The 25,625-nt window shown below is 43.7% G+C and overlaps 1 protein-coding gene across 6 annotated transcripts; it reads left to right on the top strand.

Moving 5' to 3' along the window:
* Nucleotides 1-794: 794 nt before the first annotated feature.
* Nucleotides 795-24,109, top strand: rpgrip1l (RPGRIP1 like). Of its 6 annotated transcripts, none has more exons than XM_031823114.1 (26): nucleotides 795-957; nucleotides 1,838-1,933; nucleotides 2,035-2,179; nucleotides 2,369-2,495; nucleotides 3,697-3,883; nucleotides 4,057-4,162; nucleotides 9,235-9,378; nucleotides 9,625-9,730; nucleotides 10,021-10,167; nucleotides 10,449-10,522; nucleotides 10,636-10,775; nucleotides 10,855-10,961; nucleotides 11,039-11,107; nucleotides 11,926-12,105; nucleotides 12,308-12,425; nucleotides 12,571-13,023; nucleotides 13,143-13,285; nucleotides 14,734-15,103; nucleotides 15,349-15,659; nucleotides 15,862-16,038; nucleotides 17,788-17,953; nucleotides 18,933-19,036; nucleotides 19,935-20,121; nucleotides 22,172-22,256; nucleotides 22,618-22,754; nucleotides 22,946-24,109. In XM_031823114.1, exons 2-26 carry the CDS (start codon nucleotides 1,846-1,848, stop codon nucleotides 23,086-23,088), a joined length of 4,014 nt encoding a protein of 1,337 aa, XP_031678974.1. In that variant the 5' UTR covers nucleotides 795-957; nucleotides 1,838-1,845; the 3' UTR covers nucleotides 23,089-24,109. The 6 variants fall into 6 exon arrangements, with proteins under 6 accessions (XP_031678974.1, XP_031678975.1, XP_031678976.1 ...); XM_031823115.1 differs by having other exon boundaries at nucleotides 795-950; XM_031823116.1 differs by lacking the exon at nucleotides 795-957 and adding an exon at nucleotides 996-1,146.
* Nucleotides 24,110-25,625: the final 1,516 nt, after the last annotated feature.

Consider the following 25,625-nt stretch of genomic DNA (forward strand, 5'->3'; position numbering starts at 1 on the left):
TTTTTTTTTTGCAATGTACAACACAGCAAACGAGGCATTTGTTGTATGCACACGGGGGCCGCCATCTTTATTAACTTTCGCCTATTAGCTATCTAGCATGCTTCGACACCTGTGTGTAATGGAAGCCCCAGTAGGGTCGAGCTGTACCATCATCTCTCAGAGTAGTCATCCCTCAGGGTCTCTATGCTGCCACCTACTGATATGTGGGGGTGTCGATAGGTGAGAGCATTTAGAAAGGAACCATTATAAGTGGGGGTTTTGAAAGGCGCCTTTTAACACTAGAAGCGCTGGAATTCAATAACTACTAGCACTGCCATGACTTGATATTTCAATAATTATTATTCCGAATATTCAATAATACATTAATGTAAAAAATCAAATAATAAATTAAGGTAGCTAGTCCCGTGTAGCTCAGGTGATAGAGTATTTTGGAGGCGCATGGGCGCCAGCGTTGGGGAGTTCTTTTCCCACGAGGGACCAATAATGAAACAAGTATTCAAATGTATGCACTCACCACTGTACGTTTGTTAAATTACGTAAATGTAACGTTGGCTAGCATTTACAAGAAAAGTATTGTTACATACATACTACCTGTATGTAACATTTAAAGAAACAGCTTAGTCAGTGAATCTACTATTTTTTTTTTTTTTTTACATAACTGAAATTCCTCACTGTCGTCTCTGCAGACCATGTCCGATAACCCAAATTCACCCATATTGAGTGAAACGTGTCGAAACCCCCACTTCTCCATATAGTTCATTTGAAACGTTCACTCTTTTCGAAAATTCCACTTTTCCTGAGAGATGCGCTGCACTGAGAGATGACATAGCAGTAGGTGGCAGCATAGAGACCCCGAGGGATGACGACTCTGAGATGATGTCGCAGCAGCTGGAACCCTCTCGCCAGAAACGTGGCGTCACTGAAAAATACTCTCGGCTGCAACTAAAACAGTATACAGTAATTGAATATTTTGTATTTGTGAGATTATTTTGATATGATATGAAAGTCTAGGACTTTATGTTTCTATAATCGCATCGCAATCGAGAATCGATTCACGTTTAGATGGAGTATTTGGCTGTTTTGGTCCTTGGACCTTGAGGCTAACAGTAAACTCCATCTTGGGCTAGATTAAGGCTTGTCAACATGGTAATGAAAGGACAGTGTAAAAGACACAGTGCATAGGAACATTTACTGAAATAATGCCTATCAGCATTGCAAAGTAGCCTACTGCACCAAATACCTGTTAGATATTGACTCACTGTACATAATATTATGAAATGCTCTTCTCACTGTACTGCTCTTCTCCTGAAACTACGTATCCCATGATTCTTTTGAAACGCATGCGCACATGGGAACAGGAAGACAATTGTTTGTTAGCAACAGTCGCTGAGGAGTGAAGTGTTTATGTGAAACGGTAACAAATGTATAGGAAATGAATAGTTAATGGTAAACATTATGCATGCATGCTTTACTATTGGATAGACACTTTTAAACTGGACGATAGCTAACTTGGTAGCTTGCGTATCCACTCTAAAACTAACGTTAGCTAGTTCATTGAGACTTGGCTTCAGACGAGCCGCTTGTTTTTGTACGTACGTAGCCAAACGAACCTAGCTAGCCTATTTGTGAGCTATTTTAACCTAGAAAGAAACATTTAGCTAAGCTAGTAGAACAGTAATAATATGTACGCCTATTCTAGACATTGATAGCAACTAGTTAATACTGTTAGTTGCATGGTTTTCATCCGACCTTCCTAGCTAAAACAAGCCACAGGAGGCTGTGTCCTGTTAGTCTTTCATTGATGGATAGCTGCGATGTCTCAACCTTTTGTTTCCAGGTTGAACCATGTCAACGTTTGCTGACGAGACTGCAGCAGATGTGCCGGTTAAAGACATCACCCTAAACCTCACTAAGGTTGGAGTGGGATTATCAGGTTATTAATGCCATTACTTGACTTTAGTTTACTTTACTCTACCCTGTGGACCCTTAACAATTGGGTCTAAACTGGTGGTAACTTCCTGGCTCTGTTTGCAGAGATGCTGGTAGCCCAGAATGCCCGGGCGAGGCAGGCGATCTTGCGGGTGAGCAGGGAGGAGCTGGAGGACCGGTTCCTACGGCTCCATGAGGAAAACCTGCTCCTCAAACAACACACACACAAACAGGAGGACAAAATCAAGAGGTGGGAACTGCACCTGGATGTATGCACACACACGCAACACACACACACATTTAGCTAAGGTTTCAACCTCAATGCATACCCCTACAGTATCAAACCTTAGAGTTCAACAACTCTTCATGTGGATTTCTGACCCTTGCCTCTGCTCCCATTCTATTGAACTTCAAACTTTTTGCTCTTGGCTTTTCGCAGGATGGCCACCAAGCTGGTGCGCTTGGTGAAGGACCGTCGGCGTGTGGAACAAGTGGCTGCAGGTGGGGTGCGACCAGGGAGCCGGGACATGGAGCTGGAGGAGATGATGGAAGAGCTGCAGGAGAAGGTGGACCACTTTGGAAATAAGTGGATGCGTCCGAAATTGCACCAAATCAAATTTTATTTGTCACATACACATGGTTAGCAGATGTTAATGCGAGTGTAGCGAAATGCTTGTGCTTCTAGTTCCGACAATGCAGTAATAACCAACAAGTAATCTAACTAACAATTCCTAAACTACTGTCTTGTACACAGTGTAAGGGGATAAAGAATATGTACATAAGGATATATGAATGAGTGATGGTACAGAGCAGCATAGGCAAGATACAGTAGATGGTATCGAGTACTGTATATACATATGAGATGAGTATGTAAACAAAGTGGCATAGTTAAAGTGGCTAGTGATACATGTATTACATAAGGATGCAGTCGATGATATAGAGTACAGTATATACGTATGCATATGAGATGAATAATGTAGGGTAAGTAACATTATATAAGGTAGCATTGTTTAAAGTGGCTAGTGATATATTTACATCATTTCCCATCAATTCCCATTATTAAAGTTGCTGGAGTTGAGTCAGTGTCAGTGTGTTGGCAGCAGCCACTCAATGTTAGTGGTGGCTGTTTAACAGTCTGATGGCCTTGAGATAGAAGCTGTTTTTCAGTCTCTCGGTCCCAGCTTTGATGCACCTGTACTGACCTCGCCTTCTGGATGATAGCGGGGTGAACAGGCAGTGGCTCGGGTGGTTGATGTCCTTGATGATCTTTATGGCCTTCCTGTAACATCGGGTGGTGTAGGTGTCCTGGAGGGCAGGTAGTTTGCCCCCGGTGATGCGTTGTGCAGACCTCACTACCCTCTGGAGAGCCTTACGGTTGAGGGCGGAGCAGTTGCCGTACCAGGCGGTGATACAGCCCGCCAGGATGCTCTCGATTGTGCATCTGTAGAAGTTTGTGAGTGCTTTTGGTGACAAGCCGAATTTCTTCAGCCTCCTGAGGTTGAAGAGGCGCTGCTGCGCTTTCTTCACGATGCTGTCTGTGTGAGTGGACCAATTCAGTTTGTCCCTATTCAGTTATTCCCTATATAGTGCACTAGTTTTTACAAGGGCTCTGGTCAAAAGTAGTGTAGGGAATAGGGTGCCATTTGGGACATAACCAGTGTTTTCATGAATGTTTTTGTGTGTTATCCTCTAGGATTTCAAATGCACATCTTGTCGATGTACGTTTTGTTTATTTGCAACCCAAAATTGAGTGTAATTCAATTCTAGGTCCAGGAGCTGCAGATGCAGAATGAGGGCCTGAAGCAGCGCCTGTTGGCCGCCAAACAGCAGCTGCAGACGCAGAGCAAACGGCCCACCCCCTATGGCCATGTCCAATCACGAGTCAATACAGGCCTGCGGAGGCTGAGGGAGGACACGTTCAGCCTGGCTCAGCTACCCCCTGCTGCCCCCAGAGGTGACCTTTGACATTTTACTCTTATACTCTGACACTGAATCCCAAAATAACTCCTAGTCTTTACTCCCTAGGCATAGATTGGATAGGAAAGCAATATGGCTTTAGCCTCATGTTTGAATTTTGGTGGGAGTTTTCTGTTAGCCTTAACTTTTGTGTCTGTTTGTGTCTCCCAGGCCCTAGAAGTGTGGAGGTGGAGATGAGTGGCAGGGCCCCTCAGGGTCTTCTGCCCAGATACGGACACAGTTTGCTGGACGACGCCAGAGCTGAGATCCGCAACCTGTATGTAATGTTTTTATCAGCTAGCTAGACTGTGAGGGACTGTACTTTTTGCACCATATTAGCAACATCCCCTCCATGATTGCAAATGCTCTCTCTCTTATTCTCTTTCTCTCTCTATCCTCCCTCTCTATCTGTCTCTCCATTTTTCTGTCTCCCCATCTCTATCTCTCTCTCCCCTTCACTCTCTCTCCCTCTCCCTCCCTGTATTCATATATTTGAATACATCTATTTAAGTGATAATGCCCAAGAAGCCGGTGTTTGGAGGATATATTGGCACAGGTACTGTTAGGGTTGAAACGAAGTCTAGAGCCGGCAAACCATACCAATATATCCTAAAAACTGGCTTCGAGGGCATTTTCACTTTTACCAACATATTGAAATAATTATTGACATTTTCGTAAAAAATGTTATTTTGATGAATTTATTAATGCTATTTCATCCTTCCACAAGATATAGTCCCAACACAAATCTGGGGTTGATACCCAAGCCGGCTGGTTGTTCGTTCTATCGGTTCGGTTGCGAGACCGTCGTTCAGTCTTCTTGATCTGTATCTATGGACGCGACCCAGTCGTTCGTTATAAATGTTCCATTGACATACTGGCTGGCAACATTCTTATCCCTTGCTTGCTAGCTAGCCAACTACTGCTAACTTACAGTCACATCAAAAAGTGCAGCCCAAATAACAACAGTAGCTGCATTTGCATTTGTTTAAGCTGTTTTCTAGTGACCTTTATTTGGACGCATCCATAACAATGAGCTAATGAGGCATGATTTCACCTGGCATAGAAAATGTCAGGACACTGTTGTTCAGAGGAGCTAGCCAACAACACAGCTAACACAATCACTTCAAACTGAAGGTGGAAAGACTGCAAACTAGCTGCACTTCATTTAGTTGGACCTTTTTTCAATTTACATTTCTTTGAATATATCCATAAAAATTATGCCAGCTGATTCACGAGTTCGAATGGCTGAGAAACACTGCCTGTCGGTCTCGTCCTGAATCCCGACACGTTCATTACTATGGGACACACGGTCAAATTTGAATATTGAAACAATGTTGCAAATGACATGAGAGACAGACAGCAAGGTTTATAGAAATCTCCACTGTTGAAAACTACATTTTAGTCTCAAGGAAATGTGAGATAATGTCTAGATGCTTTTTATAGTGGAGATCAAGTTTATAAATTGTTTGGCTGAGTTAATGAGACATTGGATTGCGCAGTCAGATGGAACAAAGTAAATAGGCATTTTAACATCATATGTTTAGCCGGTGGTAACTTGTGGAATAGACACAGGCTGGAATGTGGTTTTAACCAATCAGCATTCAGGAATAGACCCACCCGTTGTATAAATTATAATAGAGCCCCACAGTGGTGTCATAAAACCTAGTGGTCAAACAGGACAATGGTTCCAATTGTTTTTCCAACATTTGATAAAAGTCACCTTGTCCTAGAGAGATGTACATGGTTATCAGGGTAAGCCCTTATTTGAAGTGTTTCTAAAATCCCTATGGGAAAAATCTATGGTGGAAAAACGATTGGAACCATTTCCCTGTTTGACCGCTAGGTTTTATGGGTATTTTGACTCATGCTGTGGATCGCCTACAATTTTACACCAATTTTCTTCATTTTTGGCTCTTACATCCTTCTGGCCACTTTTTATATTCTGCTGTGTTTTGTATTTATTTACCCATAATGCTCATTGAATTGACATTCCAAATGACCATTAAATAAAGCTCTGATTGATTAGTTCTACCATGATTCATTGTGTTGGCCAAAAAAACATAAGCAAAAAAACAAAAACATCAATACTGCTATTTTACTTTTCAAAATCCATACAGTAATTATTGCGTCATCATTTATCCCATGATGACGTCACTCCGCCCCCCTCCAGCCCTATAAAAGGGGCCCCCGGCCCATCTAAAAGTCATTCATAGTCTTATCTATCAATCACAAAGCCCAGAAGAAGCAGATTAGCCACCCTGTCCGCAGGCAACACCGCACCAGGGTGTCCCGGCGTCGAAGGAGAGGAGGCCGCAAGCGATAGACAGGCTAGGTAACCTGCCTGACTGAACCTCCCCCTCCCGTTTCTCCCTCCCGACAGACCCCTGGTAGTGTAGAAATGTTAAAGTCTGCTTAAGTTAAAGAGGGCTTTCAACTACACTGAACAAAAATATAAAGGCAACATGTAAAGTGTTGGTCCCATGTTTATGTGCTGAAATAAAAGATTCCAGACATTTTCCATATGCACAAAAAGCTTATTTCTCTCATTTTGTGCACAAATTTGTTTACTTTCCTGTTAGTGAGCATTTCTCCTTTGCCAAGATAATCCATCTACCTGACAGGTGTGGCATATCAATAAGCTGATTAAACAGCATTACACTGGTGCACCTGGTACTGGGGACAATAAAATCAATGTGCAGTTTTGTCACACAACACAATACCACAGATGTCTCAAGTTTTGTGGGAGCATGCAATTGGCATGATGAATACAGCAATGTCCAGCAGAGCTGTTGTCAAAGAATTTAATGTTCATTTCACTACCATAAGCTACCTAGAATTTAGCTAGAATTTGTCAGTACGTCCAACCGGCCTCACAACCGCAGACCATGTGTAACCACACCAGCCCAGGACCTCCACATCTGGATTTATCACCTGCCGGATGGTCTGAGACGAGCCACGCGGACAGTTGATGAATCTGTGGGTTTGCACAACCAAAGAATTTCTGGACAAGCTGCCAGAAACTGTCTCAAGGAAGCCCATCCGTTTGCTCGTCGTCCTCACTAGGATCTTGACCTGACTGCAGTGAAGTGAATGCTGTCCCACTTCATGTGACTAACAGAAATTGAATCATGTGTCCCTGAACAAAGGAGGGGTCAAAATCAAAAGTAACAGTCAGTAGTATCTGGTGTTGCCACCAGCTGCATTAAGTAGTGCAGTGCTTCTCCTCATGGACTGCACCAGATTTGCCCGTTCTTGCTGTGAGATGTTACCCCACTCTTCCACCTAGGCACCTGCAAGTTCCCGGGCATTTCTGGGGGGAATGGCCCTAGCCCTCACCCTCCGATCCAACAGGTCCCAGACGTGCTCAATGGGATTGAGATCCGTGCTCTTCGCTGGCCATGGCCGAACACTGACATTCCTGTCTTGCAGGAAATCATGCACAGAACGAGCAGTATGGCTGGTGGCATTGTCATGTCAGGATGAGCCTGCAGGAAGAGTACCACATGAGGGAGGAGGATGTCTTCCCTATAACGCACAGCGTTGAGATTGCCTGCAATGACAACAAGCTCAGTCCGATGATGCTGTGACACACTGCCCCAGACCATGATGGACCCTCCACCTCCAAATCGATACTGCTCCAGAGTACAAGCCTCGGTGTAACGCTCATTCTTTCGACGGTAAACGCGGATCCTACCAGCCCTGGTGAGACAAAACCACGACTTGTCAGTGAAGAGCACTTTTTGCCAGTCCTGTCTGGCCCAGCGATGGTGGGTTCGTAGGCGACATTGTTGCCAGTGATGTCAGGTGAGGGCCTGCCTTACAACAGGCCTACAAGCCCTCAGTCCAGCCTCTCTCAGCCTATTGTGGACTGTCTGAGCACTGATGGGGGGATTGTGCGTTCCTGGTGTAACTCGGGCAGTTGTTGCCATCCTGTACCTGTCCCGCAGTTGTGATGTTCAGATGTACCGATCCTGTGCAGGTGTTACACACAGTCTGCCACGGCGAGAACAATCGGCTGTCCGTCCTGTCTCCCTGTAGCGCTGTCTTAGGCGTCTCACAGTAATGACATTGCAATTTATTGCCCTGGCCACATCTGCAGTCCTCAAGCCTCCTTGCAGCATGTCTAAGACACGTTCACGCAGATGAGCAGGGACCCTGGGCATCTTTCTTTTGGTGTTTTTCAGAGTCAGTAGAAAGGCCTCTTTATGTCCTAAGTTTTCAAAACTGTGACCTTAATTGCCTATCGTCTGTAAGCTGTTAGTGTGTTAACAACTGTTCCACTGGTCCATGTATGGGAAACCGTGTTTAAACCCTTTACAATGAAGATCTGTGAAGTTATTTGGATTTTTATGAATTATCTTTGAAAGACTAGGTCCTGAAAAAGGGAAATTTCTTTTTTTGCTGAGTTTAGAATATTATATATACACTGCTCCAAAAAATAAAGGGAACACTAAAATAACACATCTTAGATCTGAATGAATGAAATATTCTTATTAAATACTTTTTTCTTTACATAGTTGAATGTGCTGACAACAATCACACAAATTATCAATGGAAATCAAATTTATCAACCCATGGATGTCTGGATTTGGAGTCACACTCAAAATTAAAGTGCGAAAACCACACTACAGGCTGCCGCTGATTGGAATTTTTGTTGTTGTTTGTCTTACCATTTTCGGTAAACCCTAGACACTGTCGTCCGTGAAAGGCCCAGGAGGCAGGTAATTGACAAAATAAAGGAAACCCCAACGTGGTGTCTTAATAGGGCGTTGGACCATCACAAGCCAGAACCGCGTCAATGCACCTTGGCATAGATTCTACAAGTGTCTGGAACTCTATTGGAGGAATGCGACACCATTTATCCATGAGAAATGTCATAATTTGGTGTTTTGTTATTGGTGGTGGAAACCGTTGTCTCAGGCGCGGCTCCAGCGTCTCCCATAGGTGTTCAATTGGGTTGAGATCTGGTCACTTAGACGGCCATGGCATATCGTTTTCATCAAACCATTCAGTGACTACTTGTGGCCTGTGGATATGGTCATTGTCATCCTTTGGGTTCATCGCCTTGGTAGCCAAAATAATGGCCTGCCCAGCAATTTTATACATAACCCTGAGCATGATGGATGTTAATTTCTTAAATTACTCAGGAACCACACCTGTGTGGAAGCACCTGCTTTCAATATAGCTTGTCATACCTTGTATCCCTTATTTATTCAATTGGATCCATTATTTTGGCAGTTACCTGTAAAATTGATTTTTTATTGTTATTGTTGTCATTCTCACTTTGCTTTAGCAACAGTGGCCTTGTCATTCATTCTAATAAAACTAATCTGAATCTTTGTCTGTCAGTGAGAATGTGATTGAGACTCAACGGTCTCACATAGAGGAGATGGACAAAGCTGCAGAGCTGCTGAGGGACCAGCTGAGGAGGAAGGAGAGAAAATTTGAGGAGTCGCTCCTCCACCTGCGAGAGCAGCAGACCACTGGGCAGAGGTAACACACCATGCAGAAGTAGCTACTCTGCATCCTAACAACACACTCCTCAATCTACTGCATTGAGCACATAAGTTTAAACTTTTGATTTTGTTTTTGGTGGAGATTCACATCCACAATAAGTGGTAGTGTTCACGTACCTGTATATTTCCAGTTGTTTTATCCAGCAACGGCATACACACACACACACACACACTATATGGGAATAGTGCTCAAAACCATGCCTCTGTGTTGTGGTGTCTCCAGATCTACTATCAAGGACAACGTGGAGATGATCAGGTTGCAGAAGCAGCTTGTTGAGAAGGGCAACGCGTTCACTGTGCTCGAGGGCCGATTCCTACAACTCCAAGAGGTAAAATACAACTGCATGTTCCAGGAGACACTAGTTCATTAGCAATACTCTAGCAATGTCCAGTGTGGATTATTAGGGAAATGCATGTGGCATTAGTACTGCACCAGATTGAGGTTTTAAGAAAAATATTTGAGCTGATTAAAAATAAATGGGATTCCCGCTATTTTTTTTGGTCTCCACCGCACATTCTAATCTATAGTCGACATGGAAACTTCAAATATCTTGTTCTTTCAGTCACATACTATTCAAACCCAGTCACCATGGTAATGACCACAGTGTTGTGATTGCAGAGTCAGAGGACCCTGAAGGTCAGTCATGAAGCTGTGATGGCCAAGGTGGATGAGTTAATGGGCCAGCTGAAAGACGAGCGACTGAGGAGTCTGGGCCTGGAGAGCCAACTACAGGCCAACTCATTCTCACAGAGAAGGACAGAGGAGGTAACCTTCCGATACATTTGGGGCTGGTTTCCCAGACCCAGATTAAGCCAAGTCCTCAACAAAAAAAAAGCACTTTCAATGGAGATTCTCCATTGAGCATGCTTTATAGTCCTGGACTAAGCTTAATCTGTCTGGGAAAATAGCCCTTATGGTTTAGTCATTTAGCAGGCACTCTTATCGAGATCAATTTGATGAGATTAAAGCAATCTCATAACATTGTAGGGACACCCTTGGCTAAACTCTTGGTTAATAAACTATCCTCTTTTTTTAATGAAACATAGTTGCAGGAGCAAATCTTTGACCTGGAGAAGGAGAGAGTGTTGCTGAAGGAGAACTGTGATAAACTGGTGAACAGGTGAGGGGTTGGACACCACGTTTGTACGTTGCTTTGCGTGTTGAAATCCTACATGGGAAAAACTCTTCTCTGTATGATCATTTTGTGGATGACATATGGCTTTGTGTTCCCAGTGCTTTCGATGTAAGCCAGGATCAGACATTTAGGATGCGGGAGCAGCAGCTGAAACTACAGATAGCCCAGCTAGAGTTGGCACTGAAGTCGGACCTGACGGACAAAAACGAGATTCTGGACAAGATCAAGGTTGAAAGAGGTAACTGTCGACCAGAACGTTTTGTGTACATTCAGAGACGTTTTTACATTGAAATGTTTTGATTGTGTTACTATTTTAGATATGAACGAAAAATTGAGCCAAGAAAAGGAAGACATTCAGCTTCGGTTCCTGGAACAAAAGCAGCAGTTGGATGAAATAAGGGATCGAATCAAGTTTTACACCAAGGTACAGGAGCCGGTTCTCACTCCATATAAAAATGAATGTGTTTTTTAATGTGTATACCTCAACCAACATGGTTATAGATGTTTTTTCTCTTCCAGGAGAGTGAGGTTGATGTGGCAGAACTCAGTGAGGCACTGATGCTAATCAAGGTAATTTGTCATTTTACCTCAAATCAAATGTATTTAGAAAGCCATTTTTACATCAGTAGATGTCACAAAGTACTTATACAGAAACACAGCCTAAAACCCCAAACAACAAGCAATGCAGGTGGTAGTAGCACGGTGGCTAGGAAAATCTCCCTAGAAAGGAAGAAACCTAGAGGGGAACCAGGCTCCGAGGTGTGGCCAGTCCTCTTCTGGCAGTGCCGGGTGGCGATTAGAGTACATGGCCAGATCGGTCTCTTATCTCTACCTGAAATCATGCTCTAAGGCAGGGCTGCCCAACCCTCTTCCTGGAGATCTGCTGTAATGTAGGTTTTCAGTCCAACGCTAATTTATCTGATTCAGCTAAGTTAGGTCTTGTTGAGCAGCTAATTAGTAGAATCAGTTGTGTTAAATTAGGGTTGGACTGAAAACCCACACTGAAAACCCTAGGTCTCCAGGAAGAGGGTTGGGCAGCCCAACTGTAAGGTCCACTTTGACCATATGCAGCATCACCATATGTTACTACTCCCATCCACAAGGGGGCACCGTGCATTACAGTTTGCACTGAAATGAACGCCTTTCCCGTTTGTCACTAGTTGCCACAAAGTAAAAATTGGCTATATGGTACAAATGTATGAAAACAAAAAATTGCTCTTTTGGTTTTAATTTAAGGTTAGTCATAAGGTTAGCAGTGTGGTTAATGTTAGGGATCGGGTTAGGGTTAGGTTTATAATCATTGTAAATTGTAGCAATAGGTGGGGTTTAGACAAAATTATGACTTTGTTGCTGTGGTAACTAGTGACAACCATTCTTCCCTCCCTCAGGTGCGTAAGTCCCAGAGGAGTGGTGAGCTGGGCTTCTTGGAGCAGGTGGAGGAGGAGGTGCGTAGCGACACGGAGCACTCCGTGAGGGAGCTGCAGGCCACGCACGCTGAGACCATCCAGGAGCTGGAGAAGACCAGGAACATGCTCATAGTCCAGCACAAGATCAACAAGGACTACCAGGTACGTGGTTATACACAGCATGAATCACTTGGACTACGGTTCGGAAAATAACTAGATATTCCATAACATTTGCAACAAGGACAATTGAATGGTGTCTTACATTACACATACTTTTAGAAATGGTCTTTATTCGTAGTATTTCACTTGAGGTGACATACTTAAAAAAAAAAAAAAAAAGTTACACCGTATTCTTGTGTCTCAGGCGGAAGTTGAAGCGGTGACACGTAAGATGGATGACTCCAAACTGCAGTACGAGCTAAAGTTGGAACGCCTTGCCCAGCTGCTGGACATGAGGGCTGCCAAGATCAAGAAACTAGAGGGTATGTATTTATTCTGTCACGATTATTGTGTGTTGTGGTGATTTTATTGTTATGTCTAGTTTTGTGGTGTTTGGTCGTGTCTGGTTTTGTTTTTATTGTCATTATAACTGATTTTCTTGTTGTACTCTCTCCGTTCACCCCGCAGCCCAACTGAAAGACATTGCCTACGGCACCAAATCACACGTTTTCAAACCCGAGGTTACCGACGACGACGTAGCCGACGAGTTCGACGAGACCGTACACCTAGAGCGTGGAGAGAACCTTCTGGAAATCCACATCGGCATGGCGACCCTCTCCCCAATCGCCCTGGAGACACTGAGCGACCGCGAGCCCTCCACCTTCTGCACCTACGCCTTCTACGATTTCGAGCTGCAGGCTACACCCGTAGTCAGGGGAGCCCGGCCGGCGTACAGCTTCACGTCGCAGTACGTGGTGAGGGTAGACGATCTATTCCTGCAGTACCTCCACACAGGTTCGGTGACGCTGGAGCTGCAGCTGGCCCGGGGCATGGACTTTACGACTGTGGCTGTGGGGCAGCTCAGGCTGTCGCAGCTCCTAGAGAACAACAGCAAAACCCATGGGATCGTACAGCTGGTTGGTGAGTGGAGGGGTTGTAATATGGACTTCTTTCTACCAGGGTATGCAACACAGATTCTCAGGTATCTACTGTATATCCAGTACCTACAGTAACTCTGCTCTCTCTTCTCTGTTCCTCAGGTGTGGCTGGCGAGGTGCAGTCATTTGGCTCTGTGGTGTACTGGGTGAGGCTGCGGGTGCCCATGGAGCAGGCCATTCGGCTGTACAAGGAGAGAGTGAAAGCCCTGGGCTACCTCAGCTCTGCTTTCAATGCGGAACAGCAGGTAGCTAGTGGATATTGTAACCAAACGAATCTTTCTTGGACAGACTACGTAAACAATTGTACCATACATGCACTACATGGTCAAAAGTATGTGGACACCCCTTCAAATGACTAGACTAGTCTATTTCAGCCACACCTGTTGCTGACAGGTGTATAAAATCGAGCACACCGCCATGCAATCTCCATAGACAAACATTGGCAGTAGAATGGCCTTACTGAAGAGCTCAGTGACTTTCAACGTGGCACCGTCATAGGATGACTCCTTTCCAACAAGTCAGTTCGTCAAATTTCTACCCTGCTAGAGCTTCCCTGGTCAACTGTGAAGTGGAAACGTCTAGGTGCTATATCGGCTCAGCCGCGAAGTGGTAGGCCACACAAACTCACAGAACAGGACCACTGAGGGCTGAAGCGCTTAAAAATCGTCTGTACTCGGTTGCAACACTCACTCCCGAGTTCCAAACTGCCTCTGGAAGTAACGTCAGCACAAGATCTGTTCGTCGGTATAGCTTCATGAAATGGGTTTCCATGGCCGAGCAGCCGCACACAAGCCTAAGATCACCATGTGCAATGCCAAGCGTCGGCTGGAGTGGTGTAAAGCTCGCCGCCATTGGACTCTTGAGCAGTGGAAACGCGTTCATTGGAGTGATGAGTCACGCTTCACCATCTGACAGTCCAACGGACTAATCTAGGTTTGGCGGATGCCAGGAGAACCCTACCTGTCCCAATGCATTGTGGCAACTGTAAAGTTTGGAGGAATAATGGTCTGAGGCTGTTTTTCATGGTTCTGGGCTAGGCCCCTTAGTTCCAGTGAAGGGAAATCTTTGCTACGGCATAGAACGACATTCTAGATGATCATGTGCTTTCCTGTTTCAGCATGACAATGCCCCTGTGGACAAAGAAAGGTCTATACAGAAATGGTTTGTCAAGATTGGTGTAGAATGGCCTGGAACTTGACTGGCCTGCACAGAGCCTTGACCTCAACCCCATCGAGCCAGGCCTAATCGCTCAACATCAGTGCCGACCTCACTAATGCTCTTGTGAAAGAATGGAAGCAAGTCCCTGCAGCAATGTTCCAACATCTAGTGGAAAGCCTTCGCGGAAGAGTGGAGGCTGTTATAACAGGAAAAGGGGGACCAACTTAATATTAATGCCCATGATTTTAGAATAAGATGTTCGACGAGTAGGTGTCTACATACTTTTGCATCGCATAACGAGCAGGAGTATTTGAACCCAGAACTTAATCTGACCAAATTCGATGAGATATTAGTTCCGGGTAAACAAGATTCATAACCATACCACAACACAGAACTAGAAAAATGTAATGTCTATCCTATTTTGGTGGTTCATTGTTGGTGCTTCAATTTCACAAAACTTTTAGTTAAAATACTTATTTCCTATTTGGCCCATAAATCCTCACTAACCCTACTCTGTTTTTATATAATCCCTCAGGTGTCAACCTCAACCCTAACCCCCCATTCAGTGTCAGCCGACGGAGGCATGAACCTGAATGAGCTCAACGTCACCGTCCGATGCTGCAGCAACCTGACCTCCCGCCATGCCCACCCACCCAGCCCCTACGTGGTCTACCAGTTCTATGACTTCCCTGACCACGACACCTGCATCGTGGGCGACTGCAGCCAGCCTCAGTTTGAGGACAACATGTCCTTCCCAGTGGCCATGGAGGCAGAGCTGGACAGCTACCTGAAGGCAGGGGCTCTGCTGCTCTACGTGTTCGATGACCACGATACCCAGAGTGAGATGTACCTGGGCAAGGCCAGGGTGCCCCTCCTGTCTCTGGCCCACGACAAGGCCATCACTGGTTAGTTTGGTAGTTAGTCAGGGTGGTTAGTTAGAGCAACTACACTGGTAATTATTGACTTTGAGTGTGTTGGTATGGGTTTAGGTTTGGTAAGTACTTTTATCTGTCTCTTCAAACTGCGTACATTACTTCCATGTTTTGCCTATTTTATTGAATCTTAGTCACACAAACGACTCTTTTTGTTTGAGTGGGACCAGTTGGGCTACTCCAACCATCGACATCCCCCCTGTGTGTCCACATCTCAGGTACATTTGAGCTGACTGACCCGTCCGGTCTCCCCAGTGGCCATATTGATGTGACGCTGAAGTGGAAGTTCACCTACCTGCCTCCTCCTGGCTCTACAATGACAGTTGAACAGGCCAAGTTTGTACCCAAAGAGAGACCAGTGAAGCTAACAACACGAAAGGTAGAGGAGAAGAAGGTGGAAGTGGAGGAAAAGAGGAGAGAGGAGGAGGAGAAGAGGGAGGGGAAGAAAGAGGAGTTGAGGATGGTGGTGAAGGAAGAGAAAAGGGCCAAAGCTTTAATTCCTCTTCCTACTACTTCAACTGCATCCGAGGTAAGTACAGGTACTATGAGGGTAATGTTAGCTTGGTCTGGGATGGTTTGATGGATTTTGAGGTGGCTTCCAGTACAGAAATAGTATTTACTACAATGTACCGTTTGAAAGGCAGTTTGATGGGAAAGGATTGCAGTATGTTTCAGTTACCTTTTTGGTTTTTGATTTGTCATGAAATTGTGTTTGATTCTTGTCTCCCAAGATGCCGTTACCAAAACCTAGAATACGGACCTTTGTGAAAGAAAAAACGGCAAGCAAAAAAGTCTCATTCGTAGATGTCACAGCACCCGGAAATCAAGAATCTGAAAATGTTTCATGTCCCTCTATTTTGCCTGGAACAGAGAAAAGGGAAGTCTCAAAGTTACCGCCCCTAACAAAGGTACTTTATGTCTCTGTCTCTGAGTTATATGTTATATTAAACACATACCTATTTCTGGGGTTTGGTGACTATGGGGTTATTTTGCTTCATGTTATAGTTGAAATTTTAGCGTGTGTGTGTGTGTGTGTGTGTGTATACAGTTGAAGTCGGAAGTTTACATACACCTTAGCCAAATACATTTAAACTCAGTTTTTCACAATTCCTGACATTTAATCCTTGTAAAAAAGTCCCTGTTTTAGGTCAGTTAGGATCACCAGTTTATTTTAAGGATGTGAAATGTCAGAATAATAGGAGAGAGAATGATTTCTTTCAGTTTTTATCACATTCCCAGTGGGTCAGAAGTTTACATACACTAAATTAGTATTTGGTAGCATTGCCTTTAAATTGTTTAACCTGGGTCAAATGTTTCGGGTAGCATTCCACAAGCTTCCCACAATAAGTTGGGTGAATTTTGGCCCATTCCTCCTGACAGAGCTGGTGTAACTTAGTCAGGTTTGTAGGCCTCCTTGCTCGCACACGCTTTTTCAGTTCTGCCCACACCTTTTCTATAGGATTGAGGTCAGGGCTTTGTGGCCACTCCAATACCTTGACTTTGTTGCCCTTAAGCCATTTTGCCACAACTTTGGAGGTATGCTTGGGGTCATTGTCCATTTGCGACCAAGCTTTAACTGATGTCTTGATATGTTGCGTCACTATATCCACATAATTTTCCTGCCTCATGATGCCATCTATTTTGTGAAGTGCACCTCCCCCTTTTTCCTCCAAACATAACGATGGTCAAACAGTTCTATTTTTGATTCATCAGACCAGAGGACATCTCTCCAAAAAGTACGATCTTTGTCCCCATGTGCAGTTGCAAACCGTAGTCTGGCTTTTTATGGCGGTTTTGGCGCAGTGGCTTCTTCCTTGCTGAGCAGCCTTTCAGGTTGTCGATATAGGACTTGTTTTACTGTGGATGTAGATCCTTTTGTACCTGTTTCCTCCAGCATCTTCACAAGGTCCTTTGCTGTTGTTCTGTGATTCATTTTCACTTTTCGCATCAAAGTACGTTCATCTCTAGGAGACAGAACGCGTCTCCTTCCTGAGTGGTATGAAGGCTGCGTGGTCCCATGGTGTTTATACTTACGTACTATTGTTTGTACAGATGAACGTGGTACCTTCAGGCGTTTGGAAATTGCTCCCAAGGATGAACCAGACTTGTGGAGGTCTTCAATTTTTTTTCTGAGGTCTTGGCTGTTTTTATTTGATTTTCCCATGATGTCAAGCAAAGAGGCACTGAGTTTGAAGGTAGCCCTTGAAATACATCCACCTCCAATTGACTTAGGCTAATTGACATAATTTATCAGAAGCTTCTAAAGCCATGACCTAATTTTCTGAAATTTTCCAAGCTGTTTAAAGGCCCAGTCAACATAGTGTATGTAACCTTCTGACCCACTGAAATTGTGATACAGTGAATTAAAAGTGAAATAATCTGTCTGTCAACAATTGTTGAAAAAAATACTTGTGTCATGCGCAAAGTAGATGTCCTTACCGAATTGCCAAATCTGTAGTTTGTTTACAATACATTTGTGGAGTGGTTGGAAAATGAGTTTTAATGACTCCAACCTAAGGGTATGTAAACTTCTGACTTCAACTTTACACTGGACCTGTAATGAGGCAATTCAATGTGATGATTAAGCTTTTAGAGTTATTGTCTACTGTGAGATTAGGCAAGGTATACATGCATAAGAACGGTGATGTGCTCCACAGGTGGTCACAGGGTCAGCGGTAGCACCAGAGCCTCCTCAGAGCACCACAGAGGAAGAGGATGATGAGGAAGAGTCTCACTTCTCTGAGGGACAGGTGATCGTAGCCAGCTCTCAGTCTACCTCAGACGAATCAGACATTTCCGAGGAGATTCTCGAACAGATGGAAGGTTAGCACCTCACTGATATCAACAACAACACTAGCGGAAACATGTAACAAAAATAACAACCAGTTTCCTTGGTCCAACGATAATGCTAATCATTTGTATCGAGGTCCTATCAGAATTGGGAAGGATATGTTTGTTTTCCCTGCTCTCCCTGTCTTGTGGTTTGGAGTGCAGCTGCTACACTCTGTTTAGAATTTTTCTACTTCTTGCGTCAATCTTAATCATATTCCAGCAAGGCCTAATTTACAAACAAAACCCAAACCTGTACTGTAACTCTCTTAAGTATGACTTTAGTGTACAGTACCTACTTTTTAGTCCGAGTTCGGGATAGGGTTAAGGCTGCAGGGCAGCTCTGGCTTTTCAGCCTTAATAGCCAAATGTATATTCACATTTTAGTCATTCAGCAGACGCTCTTATCCAGTGCATGCATTTTTGTCCTGGTCCCCCGTGGGAATCGAACCCGCAACCCTGCCATTGCAAGTGCCGTGCTCTACCAACTGAGCCCCACGGGGCCAAATCCCCTATGGATCCTTAGGAAACAAATACTTACTATTGTATTCTCTTTCAAGTGCAAACAGTCCATGTTATTGTTTGCTGACGTGTTTCTTCACCAGAAAACCCATAAATATTTTAGTTCTGCTGCCAATAGTCTTCAGGCTGGGGATAGCTGAGCCCATCAATGTTAATGCTGACCTTGAGTAGTACGCGAGAGAGACCCCCCCCCCCTTTCAATGTTCAGCAGTGGTACATATCACTCAGCCTGCATCAATAAAACTTGCTGTCAACATGTCAATGCCAATAAGAATAGGTGATGTCATGTCAACTGTTATCACTCTCCCCAGTTTCTTTCAAAAGACGTATGCAGTGTACACACGCTCACAGCAACACTTATGAATCCTCTCCTTCTCTATTGCTCAGTATAACCCCCCCCCCTGAATTGCTCTTCTTGGTTATGACTGAATCTTTTTTCTCCCCCCCCCAGACTTGGAGGCGGCCCCAGTGGCAGAGGACGAGGAACAGAGTGAATCTATCCTCTCAGACAGCGATGACTGCATTGTTCCTGGCCAGTCCTCCATGGGACGGAAGGTGGGTGAACCAGGGATAGAGGATAGAACCCAGCCTGTTTGCCTTGTACTCTGAGTCCATAGAGGATAGGAGTACAGTACAGTTGGATAGAAAGTACTGTATCAAGGTTATTGGGCTTGTTGTGTTTATATCATGGGAATATAACAGCAGCATCCAAGTAAAAGTTTTTACCCAACAAGTCTAGTTTGCTTTAAGGTATTTGTATTGTTTATGTTGCCAACCATTGTTTGGACAAACCTCTAGTGCTGTAAGTATATTTACTGTGCCAAGGTTCTCTACTGATCATCTTTAACCAGTTTGTCAGATGGGATTATTGATTCTTTATTGGAAGCACAAAACACAAGCATTCATTCATCATTAATGGTGTTGATTTGAACTGTACGGACATGATATCCAGTTCAATATTAGCTGCATTATTATTGTTGATGGATAGGAAAAAAAGATTTCTCACTGATCATCTATCTGGAAGGAGGTGGAGCGATTGTTCTGCAAGTGAGTTACTTGCACATTCCTCTCACATCTGCTAAGGATGTTATTTTAAAGTAAATGTACAATTGACTTAGCTATTTTAGATGACTCTCATTATTTCAGTAGTTTATATTTCAGTACAATTTATGTCGGACCCCTTCCAAACATATTAGGAGGTATAAGAAATCATCTCCAGTATATGATCATCTAGAAATCTTCAGTCATTACTGCCCTGGTAGGTTAAGATTCTACTGTGTGTTCTTATAGACCCATCAGCCTAGAAAATGGGAACCACAGCATGAATATTAGCCAATAGACTTTCCAAAGTCCCACCGCGGCTAAAGCCTAAATGATGACCCATCCTTTATTATTCCAGTGGCGTTATGTCATCGAGTCTTATTACGTTACAGCGTCCTGTTTGTCTCTGCAGCCTTCGGAGCGCGTGCGTGTGGAGATCGTGTCTCTGAGCCTGAGGCCTGAGTCGCGGGCAGCAGCAGACTGTAATGTGGTCAGGTTGTTTGTAGAGTACTCCCTGTTGGACATGCCCTCTGAAGAGACACCCCTGTCCCTGCCCAAACCCTCGCCGGGTATTACCAGCCACTACAACTACAGCAATGGTAAGGGAATACCAGAGAGCGCCTACACACACACTCACAAATGCTGAACCTTAATTGGGGAGGACGGATTTGTGGTAATGAGTGGATTGGTATTAAAAACCATGTGTTTGATGCCGTTCCAGACATTATTATGAATCACTATCAGGAGGAACAAGGCATGGCTTACTGGAAACCATGTGTATGATGCCGTTCCAGACATTATGAATAACTGTCAGGAGAAACAAGGCATGGCTTACTGGAAACCATGTGTATGATGCCATTCCAGACATTATGAATAACTGTCAGGAGAAACAAGGCATGGCTTACTGGAAACCATGTGTATGATGCCGTTCCAGACATTATGAATAACTGTCAGGAGAAACAAGGCATGGCTTACTGGAAACCATGTGTATGATGCCGTTCCAGACATTATGAATCACTGTCAGGAGAAACAAGCCATGGCTTACTGGAAACCATGTGTTTGATGCCATTCCAGACATTATGAATCACTCAGGAGAAACAAGGCATGGCTTACTGGAAACCATGTGTTTGATGCCGTTCCATTAGCTCCGTTCCAGACATTATTATGAGTCGTCATAATGGTGGAAAATTCACCTACAAACAAGCAAGATTTCTGGCTCTCACAGACCTGTAACACCTTCTTTAAGAGGCTCCTCTGTCCTCCACTCGTTACCTGTATTAATGGCACCTGTTTGAACTTGTTATCAGTATAAAAGACACCTGTCCACAACCTCAAACAGTCACACTCCAAACTCCACTATGGCCAAGACCAAAGAGCTGTCAAAGGACACCAGAAACAAAATTGTAGACCTGCACAAGGCTGGGAAGACTGAATCTGCAATAGGTAAGCAGCTTGGTTTGAAGAAATCAACTGTGGGAGCAATTATTAGGAAATGGAAGACATACAAGACCACTGATAATCTCCCTCGATCTGGGGCTCCACGCAAGATCTCACCCGTGGGGTCAAAATGATCACAAGAACGGTGAGCAAAAATCCCAGAACCACACGGGGGGACCTAGTGAATGACCTGCAGAGACCTGGGACCAAAGTAACAAAGCCTACCATCAGTAACACACTACGCCGCCAGGGACTCAAATCCTGCAGTGCCAGACGTGTCCCCCTGCTTAAGCCAGTACATGTCCAGGCCCGTCTGAAGTTTGCTAGAGAGCATTTGGATGATCCAGAATTAGATTGGGAGAATGTCATATGGTCAGATGAAACCAAAATATAACTTTTTGGTAAAAACTCAACTTGTCGTGTTTGGAGGACAAAGAATGCTGAGTTTCATCCAAAGAACACCATACCTACTGTGAAGCATGGGGGTGGAAACATCATGCTTTGGGCTGTTTTTCTGCAAAGGGACCAGGACGACTGATCCGTGTAAAGGAAAGAATTAATGGGGCCATGTATCGTGAGATTTTGAGTGAAAACCTCCTTCCATCAGCAAGGGCATTGAAGATGAAACGTGGCTGGGTCTTTCAGCATGACAATGATCCCAAACACACCGCCCGGGCAACGAAGGAGTGGCTTCGTAAGAAGCATTTCAAGGTCCTGGAGTGGCCTAGCCAGTCTCCAGATCTCAACCCCATAGAACATCTTTGGAGGGAGTTGAAAGTCCGTGTTGCCAATAAAGGGTATATAACAAAGTATTGAGAAACTTTTGTTATTGACCAAATACTTATTTTCCACCATAATTTGAAAATAAATTTATTAAAAATCCTACAATGTGATTTTTTTTTCTTCTCATGTTGTCTGTCATTGTTTAAGTGTACCTATGATGAAAATTACAGGACTCTCTCATCTTTTTAAGTGGACAATTGGTGGCTGACTAAATACTTTTTTGCCCCACTGTACATACACACACACACACTCAGTCACTCTTACTGAGCCCTTGCCAGTGTAGGATTTCAGCTACAGATTAAGTAGCTAAAGAGAAACTGACAGGCTTGATGGAGCATCTCTGAAATATATCCTCCATTGAGTCTGTATGTGTGTGTGCTTGGAGTGTCAGATGTGATTCAGTAAGCCATGCCTTGTTTCTCCTGACAGTGATTCATGTGGACAAAGAGAACAACAAGTCCAGACGGGAGATTCTAAGGGGGGTGCTAGAGGGACGCAACCCCCAAATGGAAAGGTAAGAAAAAGGTTGTTAAGAGTGTGTGTCGTTTGTCCATTGCATGCTCAATCATGCTGGTAGTAAAAAAGGAGGCGTAGCTGAGATTTCCCTTTAACATTATACAATATTACTGTCAGCTAGAAAATAGCCTAAATGAATAGACCAGATAGTGATGAGTTATGTGCTTCTCTATGGTGTCGCTGGTCATGGAAGGCAAGAAGATGAGGACAGGACTGTTGTAGACCAAACGGTTCTAGAAATGACAGTCTGTAGCTCTAGAAATGTACACACCGTTCCAGAGATTACATATTAACCTTGCCTGACCACTAACCTGCTGTGATTGGTCCCGTCTGACCTCTGGTGTGTTGTGATTGGCCAGTATCAGGTTCACGGTGGTGAGCGAGCCACCGGAGGAGGAGGAGCAGGAGAAAGAGTGTGAAGATGTAGGCGTGGCCTTCTTCAGGATCCCTGACATCCTGGAGCAACAGCAAGACCTGATTGAGACCAGCCTGAACAGTGAGTATTGTGTATGCATATTGTGTAGAAAACTGTGTCTTTATGTCAACAGGAAGTAAAACATTTGTTTTTTCTCACCCCCAACCCCCTCTTTTTATGTGTGCATCTCTCTCTTTCGCTCCTTCTATTTGACTTTTACTTCCTCTCCCTCTCCACTCCCCCCCCCTTTGTCTCTCTTTCTGAGTGTGTAGTTGTGGATGTGCAGGACAGCAGTGTGGTGGTGGGCAGTCTGTGTGTGTCTGTAGAGGGACTGGAGGCACTACAGTCTATCATGGAGGACGCAGACCATGACTACACGCCCCTCTCCTCACTGGAACAAAAGGCAGAGGGTTAACTCGCAACGGGCATTTTACTAGTGTGAACGACTTGGGTGTTTAGCCTTGCACGCCACAAGACTGCGTCAGCTCATTGAGCTAAAGCCTAGGCATTAGCTAGCACAAGTCTTCTGGTCTCAGACAAGGTTACTCATCACATAAAAATGCTTCACCAAATCACAGCTGTGACACTAGAAATCAGTGGAGGCTGGTGGGTGGCGCTATAGGAGGACGGGCTCATTGTAATGGATGGAATGGAGTCAAACTTGTGGTTTCCATATATTTGATTTAATTCAATTCCAGCATCTACAGTGAGCCTGTCCTCCTATAGCTCCTCCCACCGACTGCTAGAAATACATTTTACTGCTGCTTACACAAGCATTCATCACTTCACTTATTTCTTCCCGGGAGCTAGAAGAAGTAAAACTTGGAATGTGTAATGGCTAATGGGGTCTATGGACACACTTTTCTATGTTCTGATACTGTTATGTATGCAAATGAGTCAGTTGCAAATTATACTGTATTTAGGTAATGTATTTTATTTATATATTTTTATAGTTGAAAGGGATTATTTTATGAGGCAGTATGGCACGCCATGTCAGTGGTGTGATGTGTGAAATTGTGTTGGTAAAAAACGGTGTATTTATATGGCCTTGTGACATTGGCTCTGGTTATAATTGGATAATTAGCACGAACCAGGAGTAATGTACGGACTGTGAAAACGTGTACCTCAAAACTATATTTTATATCTGAAATGAGGGTGTTCAGTAGAGTTATAGAATGTCCAAAGCCTTGAGAAAAATCTTATTTTTACCTATGTTAGAATAATAAAGAGTTTAGTTTCTAGATTACCTTATTTTGTTGTATTGATTCCTAACCATTTGTTTAGTTTTAATTATTGCCAGAACAACCTATTTGCAAACATCCTTTTGGCATGTAAAGTATTTTGCAGGATTTAATATTGCAGGGTTCACTGGCTCTGATAAAATTTACTCAATTTCCTGTGACATATTAAATATCTGCCCCCAGAGGTCAATGCAATTGAGTGTCCACTAATTTGTGTGTTATGAAGCCCTTTGAAAAGAGGATCATAGTCCTATAAGCAAAATCCTAACATTCTGCTCAACGCTTGTCGTTGTAAGCGAATTAAGTGTTGATTACACCATAGAAGAATGGTATCCAAAACCTGAAAGTATTTTGTGGTTATCAAAGGGATGTTGATTTACACTACAGTACCATCTAGTGTTCATTTGATGCATCTCATCTGCGACTATTTTAAAAAGTAATATGCATCCACTGTGTAGAAAATGCAATCAATGACTGTCCTTTCCCATGCCACTGATTGCATAGGAATCTAATCTAGGGGGCAGTGCTGTGTGCAGTGGCATGTTTTTCAACAAGGAGTTGCCAAAGAAATAAGATGCCATTTTTTAACAATGTAGGTTAAATTGGAGGCAATGCTGTGCAACAAAAGAAACACATATCTCTTCAAGAGGATTCATTGTTTTTTTTACATTGTAGCATTTCAATCTGCCTAGCTGCATGTTGTTACAACATAGTTGTTACAATGTGTTGACTGGCACGTGGTGGTAGTTGCTACAAATTAACACTAATCTGGTTTATTGGGCAAAAGAAGTTATCGGATTGATATTTTACGCAGTGGTGACCCGTCATTCAGGGCAGCTGGGGCAGTTTGCAAACAACAGGGAAAAATAAATCATAGTTATAAAGCTGCATACAAACATGGTCTATTTTTTGCTTTCTTGAGTAAGGCAGCTCCAAAATGCAGCTGTTTTAGCCTAGCTCAGTGGTTTCTGTGGTGGCAGGGCAGCCAGCAGGTCAGTAGGGGTTGGTAATGTTCTCTGGTTGCTCCGTCATTGGCTCAGTGTTCTGTCACACATGCGGACACTACATCACATCCAAATCTAAGGGTAGAGCCCGAAAATTCAAGCCCCTTGGGTGCTGCCATAGAGTTACATTAGAAGTGCCCATCCCAAGAAGGCTCAAGGTCATTGGCCACAGATAAAATGTCAAATCACGTTATATCTACAGTAGCTTTGATTGGACTGATCATGTCAACATCATGAATCAAATCGATAATCTACTGGCAAATCCTTGTCATATGAAGAGAAATAATGAATAGAAATTATAGATAAAACGTATCGGTGCTCATCGCCCATTGGACATAAACATTACACAAGTGGAAATCGCACATTCAACAATGAGTGGTTTGGAAGGAATCAGTGGCTAACTGCAAGCGCTGCAAAGAAATCACTAGCCTGCTATTCAGTGGAGTGGGTGTGTGGTCCGAAGTCTGGGTTTAAGGGTCTCTTTCCATGCTTAAAAGGATAAACATTCAACAACTGGGAACTCTGGAAAAAAAAAAAAAGCAAGCTCCTACTGGGAAAATATGCTTTGAACTGTCATCCAACTCGGAATTGCAAATCAGGAACTCTGGCCTCTTTCTTTTTTTTAAATTAACAAACAAATATTAACAAACAAAATAGGAATATTTACATGCAAACAAGCATACATAAACTATTTACATTGGCAGAAA

Source organism: Oncorhynchus kisutch, linkage group LG4 (assembly GCF_002021735.2).
Source record: "Oncorhynchus kisutch isolate 150728-3 linkage group LG4, Okis_V2, whole genome shotgun sequence".
Classification (NCBI taxonomy): Eukaryota; Metazoa; Chordata; class Actinopteri; order Salmoniformes; family Salmonidae; genus Oncorhynchus; species Oncorhynchus kisutch.